We start from the raw sequence: 23181 nt of genomic DNA, 5'->3' as shown, positions 1-23181 counted from the left end.
GTTTGTGTTTAGAGGGGTCATCGGCGTTTCTATGGGTCTATCTATATCTTTCGAAGCATGACATGAATGACACTCGTGACGAATATCGTCATCGTCAACCAACGAACAAACAAGTCTCCACCAAATCATAAAGCAAGCAATGTATCGTCGCTAGGTAACACGCTAGGTAACACGTTAATTGATAATAGGCAGAGTAAGTTTACGCTGCATCGGGCTGAAGCTCGCCGCCGTGGACTCTATAGCGGCGTCTTTGTGGGGGTCGGATGTTTGTCCATGCACCAATTCGGGCTTCTCAACCACAGGAGGCGACTTATGATCAATTTCGTTGGCCATTGTATTCAGGAAGTTAGTCACCTGTCAGGAATTAGTACGAATATACCCATATGCGGGAGAGAGGGGCGGTGCGAACTCACAGGTTTCACAAACCATCTATCGCCGCCGAATTCAAACCAGCCTAGATGTCCACCCCAGGATGTTGTCATCATAACACCGTAAGGCGTTTGAGCGATCTCCTGGAAAGGGAGTGCAGAGATACTTGCAATCTGTTTCTTGTTAATGTATGTAACTCGGAAATTCCTTGGAAAATCTTACTGGGTCATCCTCGGCTTGGATCACGAAGAAGGGGATCCGGATCGCCAGCAAAGAGTCGGTAGAAGTTGCATCACGATAGTAGGCGCCTTCTGTAGGATAGCCCCACAGCGCGCATTGCAAAGCCCTAAAAGGTCACCGTCAGAAAGAGTTAATATGTAATCAGCAAATATAGTACACACCTGTCAAACTCGTGCAAATAGGTGATGCTCCTGATTGCCTCTGCATCGATCCTAGGGTTCTTAATAACCTCCTCGGCATGTCTAGGAGATAGTTAGTAAAACTAGGCAGATGATCCGATACAATGATACATACTGTTCGAAAAGCTGTTTCATGCTGGTTCCCATAACCTTGCTATAAACCTGTAGCCCCATGAAGCTACTTTGAAGAGCATGTGAGCTAAGTTCCAGATTCCAAGGGCTTGCACAGATAACTGCTGCCTTCAGCTCGCATGCATCACCTTCCTCTCCGAGATACTAGAAAAATGAGCTAAAAATCCACTTGCAAAAGGTAAAAAAAAAGAAAAGAAAAGAAAAGAAAAGAAAAGAAAAGAAAAAAGCTCACGTTGGTCAGAATGTTTGCCCCGAGCGAGAAACCAATACCAAAGAGAGGCCGGTTAGGAAAGGTCTTTCGCAACCACTTCACTGCCTGGCGAACATCCCAAGTAGCACGAGCGTTGTAGAGAACACCAGTAGAGATCTTTGTTTGGGCACAGCCTCTAGAGTTTACAACGCAAGCTTCCCATTCGCCGTTCGCAATCATGGGGTGGACTACATGGCGCAGGTAAAGTTCATGGGAGCCACCGCTCAAACCATGGAGAACCACGAGCATGGGCTTCGTATCATCTGAAGGCAACGCAGCGAATTCATCCTCAGAGAGCATTGCTGTCCGTTCCGGGAGTCCCGATGGTAGGGTGTGCTTTCTCTCCGCGTCAGTTGCGTGGGGGTCACTGGGTGCTTCGTACGGCTCAACGACAAAGTCAATGGCAAACTGGCCCTGGTACCTGACGCTGTCGGCCTCGAAAATGCGGCGCTTATAGTACACAGGAACCTTGTCGAACTTGACCGCAGTCCAGCAAGTTTGCAGATGGCCATTGAACAGGAAAGGGTTGAGATCACATCTTTTCGGCGTGGCAGTCTGGCAGAGCTCGGCCAGCGTGGTCTGCTCCTTTGCACCCGATTTGCCAGCCTTCCTGGTGAGAAAGAGGTTGTTTTCTTTGGAGCTAAAAAAGGCTATTCTCCCACTGGGACGAGCCCAGGAGAAAATTCCCATTGCAATCACCAGGCCTACAAGGACCGATACGGGCCCTGGGCTGGAAAAAGTTGAAGGTTGAAAATCAGCCGAGGCAGCAGCCATGAAATCCAAGCCCCACATGAGAGCGTCACCAGGAGGAAACGGAGCGATTCAGCTGGCAAGATTAGGATCTGTTATTTATGAAACGGGAGGTGCAATATACCCGGGTAAAAAAAAGATTCTCAACGTTCCACGGTTGGATATACTTAGTTTCAAACAACCTCGGAAGTTTGTGCAGTGGCGGAGAAGCTAGCCTGTGGATGCCTCTGCCAAGACCCTAGCACGGACAGTCCAGACGACAGAAGATGCGGTCAGTGGGTAGTATACGGAGTATATAGTATTAGTAGCTCCTTTCACCGAGTGGGAATGTGAGCTTTGGTACAGTGATATAGTCGGAAGAAAATCAATGATTACTGCTGCCCCAGATAGTGCTCGACTTCAATATATACACTATGTATTCTATACATCGTGAATAAATCGAAAGATAATAATAAATCCTAATTTAGGGGCCAGTTAAATAACAAGACATATTATATTAGTCACTCGAGTGTCCCGTTGACATGTCCAGTGAATGTAAGAACAACTCCCACGCTAATTGCCCAGAAGTATACCCAAGAGGGTTCATACATGCGGCAAGTTTGTAAAAGGTAGTAAAAGTAACTGACAGTCAAAGTCAAGCTGAAACATCCAAATTGCACTGTTCGGCCATAAAACATTTCCAAGTGTTGGGCTGATGATGGAGGGGGCGACTAGTGGTCTCTGGCAGAGCGCAGGCTGGGACTCCAACCTCGAGCAAGAGGTCTGCAATACTGTGGCCCCCCGTTTCCCGAGCCCCTAATCACGTTTTGCTGTAAGCCGCATCTCTTCGGGCCCGACTCCTACCTGAAGCTGTCTTGGCCTGATTCATGAGGAAACAAAGACGAGCGATGTTTTATTCACATGATTAACAACAATATGATGTTCCCCACACATTCAAAAAATAACCTTAGCGGTTAAGAGGGCTTGTTCTTGGCTATTGGAGAAATTTATCCCTAGTTGTTCGATGGAAAAGTTGCTAAAACCAGCCTAACTAAACTAAACCAATACAGCACGATCCAATTGCTAGAGTACATTCAACTATTGGTTTGTTAAGTGGTGAAGATTGAAGAGGCTCTTCAGAACCAAACCCTAGATATTTTTGGTGAATGACCAAGTCGGCGGGAGGAAGTGGCTACTGGTAAGCCCAGTCCTGAAATGTTGAACTGCGCTGCGTGCCGAACATGTTCTGCTTAATATGTATGGAACTGCGGTGTCTTGGTGAAACCTCGCCCTTGAGGTTGAATGTATCCATCAACATCGTGTCTAGATCTTACGACTACATGAAGTTGAAACAGAGAGTAAGATTGTGTACGCCGTAGTCCCAAGCTAGACACTATGTCTTCTATCTCCAAAACAGCAGTAGCCAAGTATAAACTTATATTTTAGAGCATATTTGAGTGCTTTAAGCATGAATCATGAATCATGATCCCTGTCACCAATTAAATATACAACTGCCTTATATTGAGGTGTGGGCCAACATAGTTAACCCTACCTAGCACTCTACACCGTAGGACCTGCAACGTAACATACCGTCTCCCGGAAATTCAAACTCATCTTCAAGCGCACTTCCTGAATTACTGACCTTGAAATCTCTCCTCTCGCTAGGCAAAGGTTATATAACCCGTAGTTAGTTAGTTAGGTTAGTTAACTTAACAACCTGGGCCTAAACGATGACATAAGCAGCAAGGGTCTTATCGGAGCCTATCGCTTATCGCTTATCTCTTATCTCTTATCGGACATGGGGAGTCGACCGCCTCCAGCTGACCGCAGCGGTCACTTGACGGAACAAAGAACAATCACTTGATAAATCTTTTCATTATTTGTGTTTGCAGATCGTAGCAGTACTGTCAGGTCCAACCGCACTGCAAATGAACAGACAATGGGGTGCAAATCTGGTGGTTAATCCAATCCCGACCTCTCTGGGATTATTCGCTGCTGTGGGACATTGAGACTTGCCGCATGCGGCTGTCAAGGGCGGCCACAACCAAAAGCATACCCAGGCGACTCCAAGCTCTCGTCTCGAAACCAGAAATATTTGAAATTATGCTAATTTTAAACGCAGTTTGGTGACTCCAGGCTTATTCTTCATGCATGGATTATTGACGAACCGCTAGCGGTGGGCGCAGGCTGGAGACCCAACAAAGAAAGCGGCGGTTCTCTCTCTGCGTGGGCTACTTAGTCGTGATGACATCCTGATGTCGAGCTTGAATCTGTGACACTTGCGCGTGTTCCGTTTGCGTGAAAACCGACAACCATATGCGTAGACTGTTTCCAGGTCAAAAGGCCCTCCTTTTCCTTTTCTACGCCTAGCTGCCCGTCACGCGGTACTGTCTTGCGCAACTTCTACTTCTACTATATACACTATGTTACCCCAGAGCACGCAAAAAGCAAGTGCTTCTAGACGATCCTCATGAAACTCTGCCAGAATCAGTCAAAGTACAGTTCGATACAATTTACAAGCCGTCGGGCTCGTTTCCTGAGCTTCATCACGCCTAAAACGGCCCATGTCGATATTAGAGACTCCCAGGACGCCATGGCAGACAGTATTCGTCGTGCTGGGGCTAGACTGAAGGTTGTTATGAGTATGACTCGCCGGTCCCATGGTTTAGAAGCGCGAGCCGGAGAGCAAAACTCTCAGAGACGAAGCTATCTGCTCGAACTACCCACAGAATTACTACTCGAGATCATTTCTCATCTACCAGTACTAGAGGAAGCTTGTCTTGCGCTGACATGCAAGAGGCTATTGTCGATATCCGCAAAGACTCTAAATTCCAAATCGCTTCAATTTAATCGAGACTTTGCTCCACTGTTCCACCATTATCGCAACGGACACAGCTTTGCCACGACTCGATGGCAACTGATCAAGATGCTCGAAGATACGAGATGGCGGGCTTGTGCAAAATGTCTTAAACTCCACCCACGGAGCGCTTTCCCACCACGAGAGCTGCGGCGCAAGCCTGAAGATCGAACCTGCATCTTGGGAAACCTTGCCGGGATTGTTGACCTGTGCCCGTGTAAAAAGCTGACCTTTCGCGACAAGGTTGAGCTCGTGGAGCTTCTGGAGATACGCCGAAAGTCAGTGGGACTTTTGACTTCACAATTTGGTGGTGTACAAGAGCGCTTCTGCTGGCATTCGTGCAGCCAAACTTATGGCTCCACACAAATGAAGATCGAGATCTATCCCGAGTTGGACGATGAAGACCAGTTAAAGATCAAAACAGAATACCACTTGATGACTGCCCCGGGACAACTTGGAAAAGAAGAGTTCATGACCTCTCGTTTTGGATGTGCCCATCGCTCGGTCGACTTGTGGCTCTCCGGGGTTTGTCAGACCACGATATGCCAGTTATACGAGAATCACTGCGCCTCCTGTCAGCGAATAGCCATCTGCAACTCCTGCAATACCTTTTTAAAGTGCCCGCGACAGCATCATTGCCGAGTCGACGAAGAAACAGGCACCGCTATCTACTCATTCTGGACCGAAAGATGCCTTGGGAGTACGCTGCCTGTTCCGGATGCGACCTGGGCTGCGCAGAGGATCCATCCTGCTGAGGCTTTGGTCGACTTGGACAACTGTAGCGAGCTCTGCCCGTGGACCATTCGTGACCACCCTCCTCTCCGCAACCCTCCATCCTTGGAGATGGACATCCTTGACCCTGCGATTCAAGATCAATCGCTCAACCAGCTCTATAACTCCATCGACACGAATTGAGTGGCATAGATGATGCGGCTGTTAGGGCTTGGCGTAGTGGTGTTATGCGGCGTTGGGGATCGACTTGAAGCACTGGGTATTAATTTACTGGTTTTACTTTTACGACACATCACTTACTTAGACCTGATTTTTTTGGTTATAATATGATATTCCTTCACTTGTGTCTGCACTTGCCTCTTAAAACGCCCCATGAGTACATTTCACGTGCTGTATGCCCGATCGCCTGCGCTAGTCTACATTAGTCGACCGCGCGTTGGAGTTTTTCCGATTCCGAAACCAAAAAGGAAAGGGCTTCGCGACCTGGTGGAAGAGAAACCCGAGAGACCACCGCATCAACTCCAGATCTCACGGGCATTTAGCAGGTTTCAGTGGCTTGGATGAGTGTCATCCGTGTCCCGGGGCGATGAGCTACCCACCATCCCATAATGGCCAATATTCTCCGCAGTATCTGCAGCAGCATCACAACCTCCAGCCGCCCCAGCAGACCATCCAGCCCCAGCTCCTGTATAACAATGTGAACGTTGTCAACGCGAATGCCAACGCTTCGGCGTACCAGCATGGCAAGCCCGCTGCCTACCCCCAGGTCATGGTACAACCGTACCAGGCTTATGGCCAGGTATACAATCCACAGCCGCATCAACCACAGCTTCATCAACCGCAGCCTCCCCCTCCACCTCCACCGCAACAACAACCGCCGCCACCGCAATTCGTGAATCCCTCGGATATTTTCCAGCAGCCTCTTCTTCCATCACGCTCACCGTCATCCTTTAGCAATCATCGCCCGCCTCAATATGGCGCACAGCCTGCGGTACCTGTTGCTGGCAACAACCGCCCCCCGGCCCTCACCACACCCACTCCAGTTGCGCCGGCACCTGTACCAACACCCATACCAGCGCCTACCCCGACATACAGCCCCGTACCTATCCCTAACCAGGTAAATAATCAACACCCAAATAAATCTGCGCAACCCGCCGCCACTCCAAAACCTCCGGTACAGGCCAAACCCGTTACAGTAAACCCGTCGGCGGTTGCTGCTACTCCGCCAGCGCCATCGCCGAAACCAGTCCAAGTCCTGATACCAGCTCCGTCGCCTGAAGTGCAGCAGCAGATTCAACGTCCGCCGCCCAAAAAGCAAACACAAAAGCAACCCTCCCAGCAGCCTGCACAAAAGCCTGCGAAAGCGGGTATTGACTATCAGGTGCTTCTATTGGCAATGGCCGATGAATATCTCAATGCTGCACACAGCCACGGAACAACGGTGGCGCTGCTGAGGAGGGAAATGGAGCTTGAGGAGTATTACAGATTGGTTGCAACAGGCCTAGGGTGTTTGGAAGCAGTCCTGAAGGTTTGACTGCCCTAAGCTGTGCCGTCCCATGATTCTGACATGTTTGGTATAGAATTGGAGATTACAACCGCGCGTTGAAGCTTTGGTGCGACTGAGGTACGCACGGATCCTCTTTGAGGAGACCGACAACGACCTGGAGGCCGAGACGGCTTTGAGTAAAGGGGTATGCACAAGCTCTAAACCATGATATGAGAGGTCATAATTACTAACAGGGCCCAATTAGATTGATCTATGTGAACGAGTAAGTGGGGCTATCAGGGCCATTCCCTATGCTGCTATTGTTGGCTACCATACTTATCGTATCTAGAATCGTATGCTTGACCTAAAATACAGCATGCAGCATCTGTTGGCGCGGATGCTGTACAAGACAAACCCAAAAGCTTCTTTGAAGGCTGTGGATGGGATGATTCAGGACGTCGAAGCGTGAGTCGCCCGTCGCTCATACGATTAAGCTCAGTTTTTGATTATTCCTAGATACCGCCATTCCGCTTGGGAATTCGCCTTTCGCTTTCTTCGAGTATCGCTTTCGTTGTCTTCCCCTGCTCATCAAGAGTCAACCTCAGCTCTGCAACACCTCCACAAGATTTCTAGCATGGCAGGCCGCAACGGGGACAGAGCTGTTTCCGCCATGTCTGCCATCGTCGAAGCATTGTCACACCTTCAGCAAGGATCTAGCTCTGACTCGATTGAGCAATCTCAGCGTGCAATAGCCGCTGCGCGAAGCCATCAACTGAACGATGAGCTACGCTATATACCGCAGCTTACAACGCTAGTACAGATTGTAGATATCTGTTGCAGTTTGCTTGAATACGATGTCAATCAATCTTCACATAAACTCAAGGTCTTGCAAGACCTGATGGATGAGCGATTAAATGACGCAAATTGGCGTGCTGATGGATCATTCTCCATACCACTAAGTGGTAAATCAGCGGGGCCTTCCTCCATGGACACGGGAGACATCCTTCAAGTCCAGAATGGCACGTTGCTTCTTAGCTTCAGTTGGCTGCCTCAACATGACCTCTATGCACTTTGTTATTTTCTCAGCTCGATTACGCTGGGTTGTAAGAACTCACATGATGGACGCAAGGCTGAAAAGTTCCTGCAGGAAGGAGTGCGCATGCTCAAGGGTTCGTTGAATCATTTATATGCTCTAGTACTAGTCGCTGACGTATTGCAGGTAACTTCCAAAAACCGCAAGAGATTACGGAATCGTTGGTCAGTGCCAATCGGCGCGTGGAATGGCGCAGGACGCTATTCTGCAACCTACTTGCCCACCAAGTATTTTTGGCTTGTAGCCGAACAGATTGGGATCTCGCAAATAGAACCCTCAAGGAGCTCCAGAAAGAGACGGAAGCGATGGGTGATGGACTTCCGGATTCCATCCAATGCCTGATGGAGTACGCTGCGGGTACGATTGCACAGGCCACGGGTGATTTACAGGGAGCCCTAACCGCCTTCCAATCCCCCATATTCTCACTATCTGGTTTTAGCAAAACCGCCCGCAACGACCCTCATCGCGACATCGCGATATTAGCTGCCATCAATACCGTGCTCATTCTCGGTGACCCATCTCATCCGGCTCACTCTCACCTCCCCAACGTCTTATCTACTCTTGAATCATTTTGCCGCTCAAGCCCGAACAAATACATCCAGGCGGCTTACTACCTGCTCTGCGCAACCGTGCATACGGAGTCGACGATCCAGACCAAACAGAACCTCCAGCAAGCCCTCCAATCTGCCACAGCAATCGGAAACAGTCAAATCACATGCATAACATTGACGTTTATGAGCTGGAAATACTTCCGCGGAGTAGTCGGCGAACAAGCGGAGAAGAGCGCTCGAGCCAGTCGCGCGATGGCAGGAAAGGCCAGTGACCGTCTGTGGGTCAGTGTTACGGATGAAATGCTTGCAGAAACACTCGAGCGGCAGGGGAAGGGCGAGGAGGCGAATGGTGTGCGAGAAGAAGGGAATCGGGTAATGACGAGCCTGCCACCAGCTTTGAGACGGCCAGCCTAGCTTCCTCAAACCGATGCGTCATCATCATACTTATACACCTCGACAGTTGCTTCTCTTCTTCCAATGTACGGGATATTTCTTTTTGCTTCTTATGTCGGCTTGTTTGTTTCTCCGGTTGCATTTTCTTTTCTTTTCTTTTCTTTTTTTTTTTTTTTTTTTTTTTTTTTCTGTTGCTTTTGTCTGACATGGGTGCATTTTCATGATACCATTCTTTTCTAACCATGGGGTATCGGCGCATTTAAGGTTCTCTCTTTCTTTCTTTCTTTCTTTCTTCAATTTTCTACCCATTTCCATGACGGGATCTTCGACTGTTTGAGATTTTGTTTTCGATTTCGGTTGTGATGGGCGGGATTATTTTGATGCATACTGAGTGCCATTAGTCAAAGCAGCTTATAGATGGACGGGGGCGTAAATGTTTATCTATTATTGAAATGAATGTTACGCTTACAATTAACTAGAATTGGTCAGATATCTAATTCAAGCTGATAAATAATGATAATTATTCCAGGTACCTACAGGTATGATACACTTGGGTAGCTGGATTGATCGTATCAGGATAGAATGTAATACCACCTATGGGTACCACTGTCCTTTTTACGAGTAAAGTACAAACAAAGCCCATTCCAGACAGAAATGTAGAAACCGAGTAAACCGCAAGTATGCAAACAGAAAATCAACATCCTTTCAGGAATAGACATGCCGTCTCGAAGCGACTCCTTAACACCCTGCGCCTAAGAAACCCGTGCACAAACAATAAAAGAGCCCCAGTATGACGAGGAATTGCAAAAAAAGGGTCCAAATTTGCCTCGCCAACAAGGTAAATCAGACTGAAGAAACGCACAAAGCTGATAAGTTCGACAAGCTTCCGTTCCGGTGCTTCTCGACTCTGTAGTCCCACCCGTACACCAGGAAAAAAAGGATATCGAGAAAGAGGAGAGAAAGAGACAACAAACAAGGCAAGAAAATTCAGCCTAGACCACCCCACGCCCCACGAATTCTGCGCGCAAGCTGGATATCCTTCTGCATGATCGTAACCCGTTTCGCGTGGATGGCGCATAGATTGGTGTCCTCGAACAAGTGTACTAGGAAGGCCTCGGCAGCCTCTTGGAGCGCAAGGATTGCATGCGACTGCCACCGCAGCTCCGCGCCGACTTCTGCGGGGAGAAGGTCCAATGCGACCTCGCGCACTAATCGTGCAAAGGGAAGTTTTCGGAGGAGGAGATCGTATGAGCGCTGGTACTTGCGGATTTCCTTCAGGGCGACGGTGCCGGGCTTGTACCGGTGACGGCGGCCTTTGGGGGTTGGGTCTCCGGCTGGGACCGTAAGCGTTGGTTAAGATGTTCGCTTGGTCTTGAGGTCAAGTTGTTGGTGACTTACGTTGAACATCTGATTGAGCGTCTGATGTCCTTGGTGGTCGCTTCCCCCCCGTGGTTCCCTGGACTCCCTTGGCACCTTTTTTCACTCCGGCGGATTTAGCGGGGCCTGCGCCTGTTGTTGTCGTTGTTGTTGTCGAGGGCCCGGCGGTGGCCGAGGCTGGCTTCCGTCCTTTCGGAGGCATAGTGAAGTCTCAAGTTCTTGTGGAAGGAGGTGTGAGAGGTTGCTGTGACCCAGTTAAAGAGAAATCCGTTCCGGCAACCAGGAGCTTGGACCGGAGATCTTTGCTGAAAGTGGGTTAATTGGCAATTGAAGTTCGCTGAGATGGGGCTATTTCATCCGACCTGTGTAGAAACAGTGAACGGAGTAGGTGTACGGATATTTGTTTCGACTCAATGTCCGGAGATGCAGTTTCAGGACCCCTCACTGATCAAAACCCCTTTCAGAAAAAGCGCATAAAGACAGCCTGTCAAAGGAATTGAGGGGGCTGGGTATAGCTTGTCTCAAAACGAAGCCTTAGCGTCTCCCAGCATCCGAGTTTCACGCGTCTCAGCGCGTCATCTCCCTAGCGCGCGGCAGATCACCATCAGGGTTGTGGCCTGAGGCGGTAAAAGGCCACTTGGAGCCCCGTCAGTCCGTGGTTCTTCCGGCCTGGGGTAAAAGTCACGTTGTCCTCGATTGCTCCAGCTGGTCTTTTGCATCTTTTTTTTTGTTTGCATTTCTTTTGAAGACGCGGTTGCATTTTGCTTTGCTGTCCCGTCAGTCACCGTCAAATTTTCACTATATACTCCCCATCGTCTGCTGGTTGAAAGCTTGCAGAAGTGGCCTGCGCTGCGGATCTTCGACGGAATGGCCGCCATTTGGGGCAATGGAGGGCAGGGAGGGCAGTTCCCTCTCGAGCAATGGTTCTATGAAATGCCCCCTGTGACTCGATGGTGGACAGCGGCGACCGTCGCGACATCAGTCTTAATCCATTGCCATATCCTGACGCCGTTGCAACTGTTCTACAGTTTTCGGGCGGTTTATGTCAAGTCGCAGGTACGTCATCGCGGATTTATCTAGAGACGCTTGGGGCTAACTTGTGGTAGTATTGGCGTCTAGTCACAACGTTCCTATATTTCGGACCGCTCAACTTGGACTTGCTTTTTCATGTCTTTTTTCTCCAGCGATACTCGAGGCTGCTCGAGGAATCCTCGGGTCGGTCCCCCGCGCACTTCGCGTGGTTACTGCTCTACGCGATGACAATGCTTCTCATCATATCTCCGTTTCTTTCGCTCCCTTTTCTGGGCGCCGCGTTGTCCTCGAGTCTGGTTTATATCTGGAGCCGTCGCAACCCAGAAACTCGCCTCAGCTTCCTCGGGGTCTTAGTCTTCACGGCCCCGTATCTTCCCTGGGTGCTGATGGCATTCAGTCTTGTTGTGCATGGGGTCATTCCCAAGGACGAGATATGCGGTGTTGTGGTTGGCCATGTTTGGTACTTCTTCAACGATGTTTATCCGTCTCTTCATGGTGGTCATCGCCCATTCGATCCCCCGATGTGGTGGGTGCGGTTGTTTGATCCACGAGCGAGAGCTGAAGAGAATCAAGGTACAGATGCTGCTAATGTTAACCAAGAGGTTGCTGCGGCAGCGGCGCCAGAGTTTCGGTGAGTTCCGTTATGACATGTGCCGGAACCAAACATAGCCGGAGGAATGTCTACTCAAATCATCATGATATTTTCATTTCGGAGAACTTTTTTTTTTTTACCTGTTATCTGCTAAGCCCCGCAATGATGGAAGAGGCTGGCTAAGGTTACATTTTGTCCTTGCCAAAGATGAGCTGGACCTCATTTCGCGATCAGTCATTGTCATGCAGCATTGACCTTCCCAGCTTAGGGCAGATGGGATTCGATTGGGCGATGCATGGCAACCTCACGGTTGTCCGTCTACCTCAGGGAGTTGGTAAATCACTTGTGGGGATGCATGAAGAATTTCTGGGGTACGTTTAGAAAGCTAGTTAATATCAGCTTTCTATCATAGAATAGCATTTAGATCTCTTCCAGTTTATGGGAATAATGAATCTGAGAAGTAATCTGAGATTTATTTTCTCTCTTTTTTTTTAGTTTTAACCTTTTCGTTCCTTCTTCAACCCCAGGCTCGTTTCACCCGTCTCCAAACCGCCAGTAAATCCACTGGCATGAGGAAGTCGAAAAGAAACGCCGTCCACTGCTTTGTTGCCCCGCAAGCCACTGATTTCAACATCATTCTCCTCCCCCCCACCATCCCACCATCTCTATGCAGTTCATGATTATTAGCGCGGACCACCAAGTTGGTCGGACTTCAGTATCGTCTCCGCAAAGATTCGTAAACCTCTAGCATTCGCACCTGTGGTAACTGATACGCCGCCTTCCTGTTCCGAAGAAGAAAACGCCACCGAGAATGCGGAGAGACTCAAGTGGCACAGGCCATCTGGCTGGCACATGTGGGGTAGACATGACGAGTAACGATAGTCAGTAACCATGGCGTCATGCGAGTTGACGACCCAGGAACGGTGGAAACTGGTTCACCGAGCGAAAAACAGAGCCTGCCACTTGGAGATGGGCGGGCTCAAGCCTCTGGAGTCTGGGGTGGTTGGATAGTGGGACGCGAAAATAAATTGGATGATGACAGGTTGTGTCTACGGTGTACGTCACCGTCTTGGGTCGATTGACTGAATACTACACCAGCTGGGTGACATTGCTGGAGCTCGTCTGCCACTGTATGTTAGTCCGGAATTCTGGATAATTATCGGGAACCCCAACGGATCGGCCAAATCCATGTGTATACAACTCTTGGTGGTGTCGGTGTATGTCATTGCACGCATCTGCCAATGATGTTTTTTTATAGAAAAATACGAAAAGGAAAAGCAAGGAAGATGTCATTTTCTATATTCATCATGGCAGTGCACATGCAGCACCACGCACGTCCCAGGTCCAGCTGCTTATCGTCGAATAACAGCCCTCAGCCTTAAAAGAGGATACAAGTTGTTAATCGTCATCTCTAGAGTGTCCGTCATTGCGATGTACGGTGTATCTCGTTTTATCCGTGAGGGACCCGAGGGTCCTGTCTCCAGGCTCCAAAGTTGTCCGTCAGTGGAGATGATCACTCTCCAGTCTCCAGGCGCCAGGATAAAACACTTTATTCTTGCAAATTTGTAAAAATTTCTGCAGGTTTAATCTGGATGCCTTGGAGACCGATTTTTGACCGTGTGTTTAGTAGTAGTCCCAAGACCACAGCACGGGCTTAAAGTTCAAGGTTGTGTGGGAAGTCAATGTGACGGGCGCTTGATCAATCGGCCGTTCCAATGAGACCCTGGCTCTCCCCGTGTGACGGCGTTGCGCTGTTTCTTGATGCATTCCATCACACCACCCGAGAATTTTGGCTTGGGACGGCGCATACGAGTCTTGAGCTCGCTGTCTTCATAGTTCATACTAAGCTAATATTAATTCCTTTTTCTGGAAAATGGGGAAGAATGTATGACCCGCGGAGAAACTCCGCTGGGCGCTGGCTAAATGTTTCGAGAAAGTGCGCATACGAGTACGAGGGCCGGTGCAAAATAATTGCCCGCTCTCACAGAACGCGGAAATTGAACCGTTCGTCTCGTACCGGCGCTTCCCAACAAAATCCGTGCGTGATATTATAGGTTGTCGTTTAAATAGCGTCTGCCAAGCTGAGAAGAGACGTACCAGATTGAGCTAAGCAGACGCCAATTCCAATTATTGATGAGGAAAACCTAACGGATAACTATACCAAATAATAATTGTGAAGCGCGTATTATTTTATCACGCTGTGTGCGGAAGACGAGTTGCCTAAACCGTGAGAGGCTGAGGACAGTGTCATCATCTTTTGACTTGAAACGAGGCCGGTAATTCAGCCTCGCGTTTCAGTTTTCAAGCTTTTAGACTTCTGTGATAAACTTCTTACCCTTTAATTCATGCTTATTATTAAATTTATTGGAGTTAAGTGGCTGGCTTTACCTGTTTCGGGTGGTTTTGCAGCAATCCGCCGGCTGGCCTCCATGTGAAATTGTGAAGGTGCACTTGAATTTTCCTGTTGGAGCCTGGCTTGCGAAAGATTAACCATCTTTCAGGCCAATCACGCTTATCCTTGCCTGGACCAGACGACCGTCGCGACCGTCGCCTTGACGAACAGCCACGAAGTGGACGGGCTTGACGAGGCTGGAACCGAGCCAGAATTTCATAGGCAGGCACATTCTTAGCGCCCCTTCAAAAGTTCAACCAGCGTTCGGGCGTCCAGCAAAAGCTCTAAGAGGGGACCGGCCGAGAGTGGCTGAGCCCCCAGGCCGGGCCCACTGTACACGCCAACGGGGCCAGAAGAACAGCGCCCAGCGCGCGCTTTTTGGTGTCAGGACTCAGGACTCGGCCGGGGATGATCAGCCGACGGCCAGGCTGTGAGGGCGCTCAAAACACAGTCTGATGAGCAACAGAATGGTTCTGGCGTCTGGCTGTCTGACTGTGTTGCCGACGCGTCGTATTCAATTTGCACTGCAAGCTGTTCACAGCTGCAGTGGCGGAGGCTCAGCCATCAGTTCCATGAAGTTAATCCATTCAACGCGTTTGGATCCCTCCACTCGACCTGCGCGGCCCCTTTTCCTTGGCCAGTGGGAATTCATTGGCGCCTGCGTAAGTTCAAGGTTCCTGCTGTGCTCAAGCGCTAACCATGGGCCGTTGTTGACTTCGCCGCCCACACTAACGACAGCTGCTCCAGATTTCCTCCACCTGGACCCGACCACGACCACGACTCCCGTTGTTCTCTCGCTCTCTCTTCCATCCTCACATCTCTTCCTCCGTCTCCAAATTTCCAAATCCATTGATGCCACGGCTTGGTTGCTCAGGTGTCGTTCGCTCCTTCTACCAGCTTAACCTTCTTTTTATTTAAAAATAACTAGTGTCCATTGTTCAGTTCCCCTATTTACCCTCATTTTCGCCCATCTCTTCCTTCTCTGTACTTCACGCCCCTCCTTCCCCAACTCCATCCTCAGGAGAAGATCGCTTCCCCAATCATCGTTTACTTTTTGTCGTCTTCCTCCCTTTTCCTCGCCTGCTGGGCTTGGTCTTATTTCGTGCGCTTTGTACTATATTATCATCGCCTTATCCATCGAGCTAGTCGGCGTTAGGCCCCTTCACTCCTTCCCAACCTAATATAGCTCGAGAAAACACGGGTCAAGGGAAACTCAAAAAACGTTTACTGCGGACTCCTTTCCCGGGTTGTCATCAACAGCGACATTTCCCCACGATTCTTTTTCCACGAGACATACCTCTGGTCGAGTACGGGTCCTGCTCATGCTCGAGAATCACGGTTGTCGTTAAACATCCTCACCATCCCTTCCACTCGTCTTGAGTTGCGCTTCTCGACTATCCTTCACGACTTCCCTTTAAACTCGAAACCTTCTTCACCTGCCACGAACTTACGAGCTGAAATCCTATCAATTGCGTCCTCACGTCCACAGCGGACGTTGTCACCTCCGTCTTTCCCATTTCCCCAACTGTGTCCTACGCCAACACTCATCATCATGCGACGCGGACTCTTGGTTTTCCTCGTTGTCAATCTCCTTATTGTCACATTCTTGATTCGCAGTGTCTCAACGCTCTTATCGTTGCTGTTGGAGGACGCTGCAGCTGATGCGATCCATCGCGCGGAGCTTCCCTCGCCAAATTCGAGCTTGATCGAGCAACGACCCCAGGTTATTCCCAAAATTATCCACCAAACATATAAGAACGAATCAATTCCCGAAATATGGCAGGACGCCCAGCAGAGCTGCATCGATTTGCATCCCGACTATGAATATATTGTATTTGGCCCGCCCCTGTTTCCGAATGCGCAGGACTAACGATTCCATAGCTTTGGACGAATGAAAAATCACGTTCATTCATTGCAGCCGAATATCCATGGTTCTTGGACACCTTTGACAACTACAAATATCCTATCCAGCGTGCTGATTCAATTCGGTATTTTGTTCTGGCTCATTACGGTGGCACCTACATTGATCTCGACGATGTACGCGCATACCCATCTCTCCCGGTATACAAGGACAAATATGCTAACTTGACGAAAAGGGTTGCAACCGGCGGTTAGATCCTTTACTCTCGTATCCCGCTTGGGTGCGTCGCACCGCTCCCACCGGTATTTCGAACGATGCCATGGGATCTGTTCCGCAACATCCGTTCTTCCTCCACGTGATCGAGCTGCTGCAATCGTATGACCGCAGTTGGCTTCTTCCGTATATCACGGTCATGTATTCAACCGGCCCCCTTTTCTTATCTGTGGTTTGGAAAGAATACATGGCAGCGAACCCCACCGAAGCGGGGCGCGTCCGAATTCTTATGCAGGATGAATACAACCGGTACTCCTGGAGCTTTTTCACTCACCACGTGGGGAATAGCTGGCACGGGAAGGACGCCAGGTTAATATTCTGGATGGGACAGCACTGGATGCTCCTGACAGTCGCCGGCTTCGTTCTTGCCGGCACTGTTGGCTTGTGCTTGTGGTGGGCTTACGGCCGTCTACTGCTCCTCGGCTCCAAGTACCGCTACCGGTACACCAAGCTCCCGATTCCAGGCTTCACTCGTTTGTCCTCTCCGTCGCGTCGACCGCGTGACGCGAGGCCAATTTTACTCCGCCGGGTCAGCTTCAAAGACGAAGAAGCTGGTCCCACCGAAACCTCTTATGAATTCGGCAGCCGAAGCGAGTAAGCGGGTTTTTGGAATTAAAGTGTTTTATTAATTGCTTATGCCTATCCACGGCCTCTGAAAAGTGGTTTGATTTGCCTGAACGAATCTATTACCGTGACAAAGAGGCTCGCTGAAGTCCCCGGGACGTTCTTCTTTTTTCCAGCGCATGTATGGAGTTCTGGGATTCTGTTTGACCCGATTGCTTTGAAAGGCATTGGTTTCTTGTACATTTTTTTTTTTTTTTTTTTTTTTTTTTTTTTTTTTTTTTTTTTTTTTTTTTTTTTTTTTTTTTTTTTGTTTTGGCAAGATGGCTTGTGATCTGTACACGGTGCGATCTGCTAGACAGCGCAACCCGCGTTATATCTGCCCTGGTTCTTTTTGGATGTCTCGATTTTCTAGAGCTTTCACGTGAGCGTCTTCGCTTCTTGCTCCCCTTTTACACCCTATCACTTTTAAACAGCCTGAAACGTTTATATAGACTTGCTGAGCACCAGACTGGTGGATGTGTCGTCGGCGTTTCAGATGCCTGGAGCTGGCTGAGTCGCAGACAAAAGATAATAATAATGTCAAGATACTAGAGATTTGTGAAGATACAATATTCTATCGTAAATTCACAAAATGATATCGTATTCTACTCAAAAGGCTGGAGACAAATTTACCCCAACTATGAGCCTGACCTATCGTCAGGTTCAAGCTCTGGCCCCCCGTTTCAAAAAAAGCTGTCCCTGTTTCAGATGACAGCCAGAGAGACCAGTCAATGACCTTCCACTCAATATTTCTGAACAACAGCGCCAACATTCCTACCTTTCCTTGGTCTTTCGTTGGCTCCATATTTACTGTCCACTCTCAGGCATGCCAGAAGGAATCCTCATTTCCATCCTCTTGAATCCTTTTTCCTCCACCGAGACTCAGCTGGGCTGAGCGGCGAGCCTGACTGGCTCAGCCCAGCTGCTGCGGTCAAGACCCTTGAATAGCACAATGAATGCTGACCCTCAGCCTGATGGTTAGGCAACTCTATAAGATCGGGGCGTACGCTCTTCACTTTCCTCATTCCTGTAGCATTCCTGTCTATCTTTCCCACATTTAAACGTCTTTTTCTATACCTTATCTCGATCAGAGCGATCAGAGCGATCATCACATACACACATCCACTCCATCCATCTATCCATCGTAACCTTCAACAACACCACCAAAATGAAGTTCTCTGTCATTCTCCCCTTTTTCCCCCTCCTAGCTGTCGCATCTCCCACCTGCAAGCCATCATCCTCAGGAGACACGCTCACAGCAGCTCAAATCGAAACCGTCGCGCCCAAGTCCTCCTCCTGCGCGAACCCCGACAAAGTCGCACCAGAGGAGTGCGCGACAGCCGCGCAGGCCGCGCCTGCTCTTACAACCGCGTTTAAGAAATATGGTGTAACCTCCAAAGCTGAGCAGGCTGCTGTTCTCGGCCTGATTGCGTTTGAGAGCGGCGAGTTCCGCTTTAGTAGGAACCATTTCCCTGGTGTTGAGGGACAGGGGAGTACGTTATCTTTTTCCCCTTATCTTTTTTTTTTTTTTCTCTTTCCTTCTTTTCTTCTTTTCTTCTTTGTTTTCCCTCTTGGTTGTTTCAATGGTAGGATGCTAATGGCACTGAACTTTGTAGCACGAAACATGCAATCTCCCGACTTCAACAAGAAGTACGCGGCTTCTATCGATGCCCTGAAGGAGAAGTTTGAAGAAGTCAAGGACCAGCCTGGGAAGGTGCTGGATCTGCTTCTCGAAGACCCGGCCGTTGATTTCGGATCCGGTGCTTGGTTCTTGACTACGCAGTGTGATGACAGTGTGAGGGAGAAGCTCCAGAGTGGTAATGAGGAAGGCTGGAAGGGGTATATTGTTGACTGCGTGGGGACGGAGGCGAATTCGGAGAGGAAGGGATATTGGACCGCTGCTGTTAAGGCGTTGGGGGCTTAGAGCTTCTTTTGCCTCTTGTTTCTTTTTCTTTTTCTTTTTTCCCCCATGTTCCATTTGAGTATTTTTGTTGTTACAATGTAGAAAGGAGAGCGATTGTGTACTTTTGAAAAATTGGTGTAACTATATGTATGCTCGGCTAGTTGGTTCGTGGACTGCATCACCAATGGCGTTTAGATATGTCGGTTAGAAAAAAGAAAAAAATCATAGCACACCCTTTGTGCTAACAATGTCTCCCGCACCGACCTCTCCCTCTACTCTCCGGGCACAAGCTGTCCGGACAGCAACGGCCAGCGCCTTGAACGCACTCTCAGCCCGGTGGTGGTCGTTGTCACCGTATGTGCAGCCAATGTGGAGAGTTACGCCCGCAGCCTGTGCAAAGCTCTGCAGACCGTGCGTGATCATCTCCGTGCTGAGGTCACCAATCTTCTCGCGCTTGAAACCAATGTTGATGACAGCCCAAGGCCGGCTGGACAGGTCGATGACGGCCCATGAGAGGGCTTCGTCAAGAGGGGCATCGCCACGGCCGAAACGCGCGAGAGACTGGCGGGCTCCGAGAGCAGCAGTGAATGCAGAGCCGAGGGCGAGGAAGGTATCTTCTGTCGTGTGGTGGTCGTCAACTGCGGCGGGTGAGTCGTCAGCATGACTGTTTGTAATTCTGGTCAGAGGGAGGTAGGCAACGTACTGTACAGATCCCCCTTAGCCCTGATAGCTAAACTCCATCCCGAATGCTTCGCGAGTGCATGCAGCATGTGGTCTAGGAACCCAATGCCTGTGCTGATAGTGATCTGTTGCGTGGGAGTGAACTGGGTAGCATGTGCGGCATCCTTGAACGGGACGATGCCCTTCTTTGCGGCTTCGGCTTCTTGAGGGTCGGAAGGAGCTGGGAAGTGCTTGGAGGGTTCGAATGGAGGTAGGACGCCGCCATCTAAAGAGAGAGAGACCTGAATTTTGGTCTCGTTCGTGTCTCGAGAGAGCGTAGCTGTGCGAGCGGGGAGGGGCATTGTGGATGTGTGATCGACGTTGGAGGATACAGGCTGTTTCGATGCGCTTTGAAGTTTGTAATTGACCAAGTCTAACGTCCTGCGGTTACGCTTGATACTTCGGCCGTTCAATTGAGACAAGTTGTTGAATAATTGAAGTGATGCTGTTGGTTGCTCTCTGGATTTTTCTTCGGCGGAACCTATCCCGCGTGGTATTGGTATTACGTACCGGTATCGGAGTCTGGAGCAACTGTTGATCCTGGTGCGTCATTGGTCCTCTCCCCTCTTGCAATCGATAAGAAAGATTGATAACTTCATGATTCTAAACCAATTGCTCTCTTGAACTGTTAGACGGTATACAATGCCTCCACCGTCTTCGCAGAAGGCGGATATCGAGCCGCCAGATGAGATCACATCCGAGGCAGTTCGTGGGTTTTTGACTGGTGCTTTTCAGGTATGTCTTCGAGAGCCTCCGCATGTTGCGTTTTCTCGTGGACGTTAGATTGGGAATTTAGAAGACCATCGGACTCCGCGAAACGACCTTCCGAGACAAAGATGGCATCAGTAATAGAGCTTTGCTGATATAGTTGAAACACGATATAGTTTGGCTCCGTCTCTATCCTCGCCCATATGATCATGATTCTCCCTCACCCTTTCAAGTTTGCGTCCTCTTCCACAGCAGGTCCTCCACAACACATGCAGGAGCAAGCCCAACCACGGCCGTCGCGCTTTTCAAAGGAATTCATTCAATCAAGGCTATTTTATCGCCCTCTGGAAGGCTTTTCCGAGTGGCTCTCCCCCACAGCCCGGATCTACAGGGGTCTGACACCACAATTCAAGGTTTTCCTTCAAATCGCGGCAATGACCCTGGGCGGATGTGTCTGGGCTGAACACAGGGTTAATGACTATATAAAAATGCTTCGGAAGGTGAAACGCGCAGAGCGGCTGCAAGCGCAACGAGAGGCCCGGTATTTGGAATAAAAATAAACTCGACTCAAGCTCCATCCCAAACTGCGGTTCAAAATTTCATCAGGGGCAGCGGAGTCGCCAAATGAGCTGTAATTTTGCGAGGCTCGTTTCATGTTTGCTGGTTCCGAGATCGAGGCTGACTTGTCGCAACTCGGATACCATCCGCATTTTAAGGGACCGGGGATAAGACTGTACATTATTATTTTGATTTTTATGGTAGTACTACTCCATACAGAGTAGTCTTTATTAACTCTTGTTCTCTGCATAGAAACTGTTCTGGGTCTTCGGTAAGTGCGATATTTGAGTGATGGTCCAGTCAGATGGGACGGGGATAGCGAGAAACTCAATCTCAATTACAAGCCGATCCACGTCGTGGCGCAATTGCCCAGATGGAACCGCGATTTGTCGCTTGTCGCCAATTTTGTTTTTGAGGAATCATTTGACCCGTAAATTAGTAGAGACCAGACAGGAGTTCGTCGATCTTTTAATTAACCAAGATCCGGACGACTGGCGAAGGCCAGAAATCGACACCGTAGTCAGAGATTCATGGACGACGAGATGCCAGATGCAGAGGATATAAAAGAAACACTGCTGTCATATCACCCAGCGCAAAGAACAAGGGATGGACTAGGAAACTCTGCATATGTTTCCTCTCAGACGCGCGTCTTTCAGACGAGCATTGGTCCAGTTTGTCTCAGTTGCAAGTTGCTCCTGGGAATGAGGCGATTCAGGCAGCTTGAGGGTGGAGCTATGCTCAGCCTCTGAGCCGACTGATGCATCAGCTAGCGGTAATGGTGTTCAGGGCGGGCGAGAGTCTAAATGGCGAAAAGTCAACTTCCGGAAGGACGGATCGGATCAGTTTAGTCTCAACTCTGCCTTGGTCGATAAGGAGCTTAAGAAGCCATAAAGTTGGGCTTGGAATGTGGCTCATGGGCTGTCACTGTCAGTCAGCGATCAGGAGAATCGCTGACGTAGATATTGTCTAGTTGTGTCGCAATGAAGAGTATCAGTGTTAATCGGTGCCGTCAACAGGATGATCAGCAAAGAAAGCGTGGCGTTATTTGAAGCCAACTCCAGGTCGGTCAGAGTCGTGGGTCGACATCAAACTCTGTGTGGATGGAAGTGGACGGCCTCGTATCCGCATTCGGGGATGCACTTTGCATCGATCCATTTTCTGAGCTTCAAGTTCCAACAGATCTGTGAGCGTATTCCCTGATCCGGGGATTTTACACAACTCTCTTGAGATTCAAGAGTCCTCTCGTTCCCTGTCAAATTGCAATTGCCAGCCCTCGTTGCAGGTCCCAATTTCCGCTCTTTTTGTCCCCAAGTTTCGGTCAAAGCGATTGACATCATAATCCGATCGGGGGATCTTGGGTCAGGAACTTCTCCAAACCACGGATTCAAGAACACAAATCACAACTCACAATCGCTTTCTTTTCCTCGCTGTTTGATTCTCCTAGTTTGATTCCTGGGGTCTCTCTGTTTGCCTTCGTTCTATCGCCGAGCCCTGGTGTCTCTGCTGTTTTCATCCTTTCTCAATTGCCTCATCCGGTGCAAATCCACCACGCCAGGCTTCACCCTCAGATTCACTGCTACCACTGTTCGCTCTTGCAGTGCAACCTCACTTTCGAGTCGCTCATTTTCTTGTTTTATAAAGTTTACCATATATTATTTTTCTCCGTCACTCTTGCAGCAGCCGCTCGCTCTGTTTCTAATTGGGCCACTGTCTCAGATTCTTGACTGACTTCTGGAGACACCACACCGTTCAGTCTTTTCGGCTTTGCTTCGTTTAGTCCAACGCTTTTCAAGGCTTTCCTTTTGGTTTCTACTTATAGCGACAGTCAGAAGCCTCGCCTGGTCTGTGATCCATGGCTTTGTGAAGTCTGCTGTATGTTCCACTTCTCCTCCCCCTCTTCCCAAGGTTCTCCTTCCTCGCTCCCCGATTTGCTTTGTCTCTACCCTTCTCCACCTTTCTAATTCCTATCCCCTTAGCTTGTCTTGCATCATGTCCATTCAATATCTGCTGCTTATCGTCCGGTGACAGCTGACTTTCTTTTTCTTTCTTTCCCTCCGTTAGTGAGTGCGACAACACGCGGCCTCGATGTGACAATTGCTCCGCCCTCACAATTTCCCGCTCCTAACCCACTCGACCGCACTTTGTCTCCTC

The 23181-nt window shown here is 49.3% G+C and overlaps 8 protein-coding genes across 8 annotated transcripts; 5 read left to right on the top strand and 3 right to left on the bottom strand.

Annotated features, from left to right (window-relative positions):
* Positions 1-174: 174 nt before the first annotated feature.
* ASPSYDRAFT_164090 (putative hydrolase, alpha/beta fold family) lies at positions 175-1860 on the bottom strand (the record flags this gene model as incomplete). Its single annotated transcript, XM_040843225.1, has 6 exons — positions 175-354; positions 414-542; positions 592-715; positions 771-851; positions 904-1064; positions 1153-1860. The coding sequence occupies 6 exons, from the start codon at positions 1858-1860 to the stop codon at positions 175-177; spliced, it is 1383 nt and encodes a 460-aa protein (XP_040696439.1).
* Positions 1861-4492: 2632 nt separating this feature from the next.
* Positions 4493-9032, top strand: ASPSYDRAFT_62687 (uncharacterized protein; the record flags this gene model as incomplete). The annotated part of the gene is made up of 7 exons (XM_040850155.1): positions 4493-5561; positions 6034-7016; positions 7069-7179; positions 7240-7257; positions 7324-7439; positions 7491-8131; positions 8194-9032. 7 exons carry the CDS (start codon positions 4493-4495, stop codon positions 9030-9032), a joined length of 3777 nt encoding a protein of 1258 aa, XP_040696438.1.
* Positions 9033-9991: 959 nt separating this feature from the next.
* Positions 9992-10889, bottom strand: ASPSYDRAFT_51761 (histone H3 family protein). The gene is made up of 2 exons (XM_040848352.1): positions 10410-10889; positions 9992-10345 (listed from the first exon to the last, which is right to left on the bottom strand). The coding sequence occupies exons 1-2, from the start codon at positions 10588-10590 to the stop codon at positions 9999-10001; spliced, it is 528 nt and encodes a 175-aa protein (XP_040696437.1). The 5' UTR covers positions 10591-10889; the 3' UTR covers positions 9992-9998.
* A 366-nt stretch (positions 10890-11255) lies between these two features.
* Positions 11256-12055, top strand: derA (putative ER-associated proteolytic system protein Der1; the record flags this gene model as incomplete). Its single annotated transcript, XM_040853115.1, has 2 exons — positions 11256-11444; positions 11495-12055. The coding sequence occupies 2 exons, from the start codon at positions 11256-11258 to the stop codon at positions 12053-12055; spliced, it is 750 nt and encodes a 249-aa protein (XP_040696436.1).
* Positions 12056-15956: 3901 nt separating this feature from the next.
* Positions 15957-17136, top strand: ASPSYDRAFT_164219 (glycosyltransferase family 32 protein; the record flags this gene model as incomplete). Its single annotated transcript, XM_040843240.1, has 3 exons — positions 15957-16235; positions 16286-16441; positions 16501-17136. The coding sequence occupies 3 exons, from the start codon at positions 15957-15959 to the stop codon at positions 17134-17136; spliced, it is 1071 nt and encodes a 356-aa protein (XP_040696435.1).
* A 1173-nt stretch (positions 17137-18309) lies between these two features.
* ASPSYDRAFT_164401 (uncharacterized protein) lies at positions 18310-19065 on the top strand (the record flags this gene model as incomplete). Its single annotated transcript, XM_040843258.1, has 2 exons — positions 18310-18634; positions 18758-19065. The coding sequence occupies 2 exons, from the start codon at positions 18310-18312 to the stop codon at positions 19063-19065; spliced, it is 633 nt and encodes a 210-aa protein (XP_040696434.1).
* A 201-nt stretch (positions 19066-19266) lies between these two features.
* his3 (imidazoleglycerol-phosphate dehydratase HIS3) lies at positions 19267-20066 on the bottom strand (the record flags this gene model as incomplete). Its single annotated transcript, XM_040850154.1, has 2 exons — positions 19267-19682; positions 19748-20066. 2 exons carry the CDS (start codon positions 20064-20066, stop codon positions 19267-19269), a joined length of 735 nt encoding a protein of 244 aa, XP_040696433.1.
* Positions 20067-20360: 294 nt separating this feature from the next.
* ASPSYDRAFT_51755 (uncharacterized protein) lies at positions 20361-21379 on the top strand. The gene is made up of 2 exons (XM_040848351.1): positions 20361-20499; positions 20649-21379. The coding sequence occupies exons 1-2, from the start codon at positions 20407-20409 to the stop codon at positions 21024-21026; spliced, it is 471 nt and encodes a 156-aa protein (XP_040696432.1). The 5' UTR covers positions 20361-20406; the 3' UTR covers positions 21027-21379.
* Positions 21380-23181: the final 1802 nt, after the last annotated feature.

Source organism: Aspergillus sydowii (genome assembly GCF_001890705.1).
Source record: "Aspergillus sydowii CBS 593.65 unplaced genomic scaffold ASPSYscaffold_19, whole genome shotgun sequence".
In the NCBI taxonomy this organism is placed as follows: domain Eukaryota; kingdom Fungi; phylum Ascomycota; class Eurotiomycetes; order Eurotiales; family Aspergillaceae; genus Aspergillus; species Aspergillus sydowii.
Note: the sequence above shows the minus strand (reverse complement) of the source record. Positions and strands in the feature narration are given on the sequence as shown.